Source organism: Capsicum annuum, unplaced genomic scaffold (genome assembly GCF_002878395.1).
Source record: "Capsicum annuum cultivar UCD-10X-F1 unplaced genomic scaffold, UCD10Xv1.1 ctg80002, whole genome shotgun sequence".
In the NCBI taxonomy this organism is placed as follows: domain Eukaryota; kingdom Viridiplantae; phylum Streptophyta; class Magnoliopsida; order Solanales; family Solanaceae; genus Capsicum; species Capsicum annuum.
Genome location: NW_025890629.1, coordinates 480 through 4,796, shown reverse-complemented (window position 1 = coordinate 4,796; position 4,317 = coordinate 480). Strand labels below are relative to the sequence as shown.

Below are 4,317 nucleotides of genomic sequence, written 5' to 3'. Positions count from 1 at the left end.
AGAATCTCACCGGTAAAGAGTTTAAAGGCTGTAGGAAGAGTTCTCCTTGGTGCAACCCAAAATATATCGGACTTAGTACTCTGATACAGCCCGGGGTCTATAATAAGCGGCATTGCTCTTTCCGCCCTGTAATAGGATAAATCGAGTGACATAAAAATTAACGAATGAACTATAAATACAGCCAAAGAACAAAGCAAGGAACATACTCTTTCCATCTCAACCGGCTTGTGTGCTCGATGAAGTTATAGTCGCGTTTTAATTGAGAAAACACGTAGAGAAGATCTGTAAAACAATAGAATAGATCACATTTCACGTTCAAGTAAAGAAAACGGAAGAATACCTAATCAGGACTAACTTGTGACCAAAAAGTTGCTCGGATTCTTCAAAAATGTAGACAGGTGCATGTCAGATCCTCCAAAAGTAGTGCATTCTTGGAAGATCCGAAACGAGTGAGACAACATTATGAAAGTCGAGAACTAACCGTCTTGAGTTAGCAGGGGATAATCAGAAGCACTCAGGTTAATAAACCAATCCCAGTGCTTATACTTCTTCAGGAGAATAGAGGCGGCGTGTAGCGTGTTAGAGACCATGGTCGGACCCCGGTATGTCACCAGGTTTGCTTTCGTAATCACGTGCACGTTTCCAACCTTGGCAAAAACAGGTTCTTTTGCAACTCTTGAAGCAAGCTCTAGTCTCTCCTCTACTGACGATTTTAAGTCCAGATGAACGATGTAATAGTTCCACGGATGATACAGCGATTTCAACGTCCTCCAGAGTTGACCTAGTTCACCATTTGATCCGGATATGAAATAAGCAAAACGCGGTGCAGGAGGAGGAGGAGGTGGTGGAGAAGGTGGCGGAGGAGGTGGAGGCGGACTTGGAACTCGCTGAGCTTTTTCTTCACCAAAAAAAGAAGTGATTTGACTCTCCACATCACGGGAAGGGAAAATCGAGATGCCCAAGTCGAAGAAGGTTGCAAGAAGGGAAACAGATATAACTGAGCTTATAATAAGAGGTAACATCCATCTTTTCTTCATGTTCAACGACCTCATGTAAGCTGACGAATGCCTCTATTCTCTTCTCCGAAGTCTACAACAAACAAGCACGAGAGGCCGGGTTTACAGTCTGCTACTTTTGACTGCCCGTCCTCTTCAGTATATACCTGAAGGAGCGACTGACAATACGCGGATGATCCACCTCCTTGATCTCAACGCGGGAAGTGGAATCCTACTGTTTATCAAAGATTCGTTCACTCCGCCTCAGTAGCTTCCTTAACTCATTTACTAGGCAATCGCGAACCAAAAGGCCCCTCGAGACCTATCTGATACATCTATGCATATTCTGTCGAATCAAAAGGCAACCACGTCAAAGGTCAGTAACAAGAATGAAAAAGCTCTTGCTATTGAAAACACTGTCGGAGCCAGAACATTCATTAAGGGAATTCAATATATAAAAAAGAAATGCGCGAAGAAGGCCAGGGATGTAACGTACAACAGTATCAGACTCAATGGAATCCGACAAGTGAGTCCTGCATAGGGAGGACAGGATGTACACAGTTTTGTGAGGTATATAGTATACTATGTTGCTCGGACTCGCCAAAAATGTGTCAAAAGTAGTGAGTTTTTGAAGAATCCGATACTGGTGCGGCATTGAAAGTGAAGAGTCCGCACAACTTAGATACATATATACATAAAAATGAACGATATTTAACCTACCTACGCTGTGTATTTTTCGCCACAAAGGGGTGTCAGTTGACTCCCTTTCGGCTAAGGTGGCTCCGCGTTCAACTATACTATATTCCAAGAATCTCAAACTCAAGAGTGCGACTAGTGGTCAATGAAGTTACTCGATACCTATGTTGGTCGGATATAACAAGTACCCTGTTGAATTAGTCGAGGTGCTAGCAAGCTTCCCGAACACCACGGTTGTTCAAAAAGACAAAACAAGAATCTATTCAACTATACTATATTCCAAGAATCTCACCCTCAAGGGTGCGACTAGTGGTCAATGAAGTTACTCGATACCTATGTTGGTCGATCGGATATAACAAGTATCCTGTTGAATTAGTAGAGGTGCTAGCAAGCTTCCCGAGCACCACGGTTGTTCAAAAAGACAAAACAAGAATCTATTCAACTATACTATATTCCAAGAATCTCACCCTACCTATGTTGGTCGATCGGATATAACAAGTATCCTGTTGAATTAGTCGAGGTGCTAGCAAGCTTCCCGAGCACCACGGTTGTTCAAAAAGACAAAACAAGAATCTATTCAACTATACTATATTCCAAGAATCTCACCCTACCTATGTTGGTCGATCGGATATAACAAGTATCCTGTTGAATTAGTCGAGGTGCTAGCAAGCTTCCCGAACATCACGGTTGTTAAAAAAAAAAGACAAAACAATAATCTATTCAACTGTACTATATTCCAATGATGGACATCCAAATGAATCTTTTTAAATAACAAAAACAAACAGATATAAACATCTAAATGAATCTTTTTAGCTGAATAAAGCCAGAAAAATGTTACATCAGGACTGCATTTTGGGATCAAACAAAGCAAAAACGTAGGCCAATATAATAATGCAGCAACAAGAAGCCCTATGTTGCTCGGACTCTTCAAAAATGTCAATGGGTGCGTGTTAGATTCTCCAAAGCTAGTGTATTTTTGGAGAATCTGACACGGGCGCGGCATCGGAAGTGAAGAGTCAGCTCGACTTGGACAACAACATACCCAGTGTATAGTAGAGTCTGAGGAGGGTAGAGTAGTGGCGGACTCAGGATTTGTGGAACGTGGGTGCTCTAAAGATTTGAACATACATATTGACGGTCAAAGTTTTAAGGTTCCGCCTGAAAACTAAAGTACTCATGTATGTTTTTGACTTACTGTATGCTTCTAAATCTTATACTAAACTTTATACATTTTTTGTATAATTATACCTAATCTGCATCAGATTTAACCGGTGCCGGAGCAACAAAAAACTGGATATAGGTCCGCCCCTAGGGAGGGTAGAGTGTATGCAGTCCGTACTACTATCTCAGAGGTGAGGTAGACATGTCGTTTCCAATAGACCCTCGGCTCAGGATAAAATACGATCTGGAAAAAGTCGTAATAAAGGTACAAGAGACAATAAGGAGTAAAACAAAAAAGCAGATAGTAACAGAACAATACTACCACAAAATACAACTATGAGCGAATACTCGAACCAACATATATCATCAAGACACCGAGAACAAGAAACTACAAGCGTAGACTTACAACTACCAAAAAAGGACAACACTCCTACCTACTAACGCGTTCTCCACACCTAATATAATATAAAAGGGCAGCTCGGTGCACTAAAGCTCCCGCTATGCGCAGGGTTCGGGGAAGGACCCCACCACAAGGGTGCATTGTACGCAGCCTTATTTTGTATTTCTGCCAGAGGCTGTTTCCAAGGCTTGAACCCGTGACCTCTTGATCACATGACAACAACTTTACCAGTTACTTCAACACTCCCCTTCACACCTAATATAATTATGCCATAAAAAGAAAACATAATATAACTCCCTAATTTGATTAAAAACATAATATAAATGCAATAACTTTAAGTAATTTTTTCCATGCATGCATGTAAGCTGAGCCAGTGACCCCTCGTCTGTATAAATAGGATATTTTTTCGTAGAAAGTATAAGTTCAAATCTCAAGCGCTACATTAATGTACCTATTATTACTTTATATCCTGGATCTGCCTCTATCGTTATAAAAACACCTAAAAACTACAATACAAGAAAGAAAAAGAAAATCAAATTTACATGTTCATTTGACATAAATAAAATTAAGAAAAAATACCTTTATAATGGAGAATTCATATATGGTTTAAGAATCTTGAATATATATGCTCCTTTTTTTAATTTTGTACACATTCAAGAATTTTGAATGATGAATAAAAATGTATTTGAAAGAGAATAAAATCTTCTTCAATTTTGGGTTTTTTATGCTCTATTCTGTTAAATCTTAACTGATTTTCCGGAAAACATCCCACTTTAATTTCTTACAAAAAATAATATTTATGTATTTTAATTCATGCGTAAATAATTTATAATTTTTTTATATTAATTTGTATTTTAATTCATGCATAATAATTAAGATACTTTTTATTTGACCATAAACTTTTCATATAATATAAATATTTTTTATTGTAAAATTTGTAATTTTAAAACTTTTAATGTTGTTTCTAGTTATATATGTATAGAATTTAACATAAGAATATTAAGAATTTAATATTTGACTTAAAAAATATACACAAAATAACATTCCTCCATCTTTTATCAAACA

At 38.1% G+C, this 4,317-nt stretch overlaps 1 protein-coding gene across 1 annotated transcript; it reads right to left on the bottom strand.

Annotated features, from left to right (window-relative positions):
* Nucleotides 1-5: 5 nt before the first annotated feature.
* Nucleotides 6-3,999, bottom strand: LOC124895107 (beta-glucuronosyltransferase GlcAT14B-like; the record flags this gene model as incomplete). Its single annotated transcript, XM_047405566.1, has 4 exons — nt 3,832-3,999; nt 482-1,341; nt 207-282; nt 6-126 (listed from the first exon to the last, which is right to left on the bottom strand). Coding segments are annotated over exons 2-4 (768 nt in total), but the record flags the coding sequence as incomplete, so codon positions are not given.
* Nucleotides 4,000-4,317: the final 318 nt, after the last annotated feature.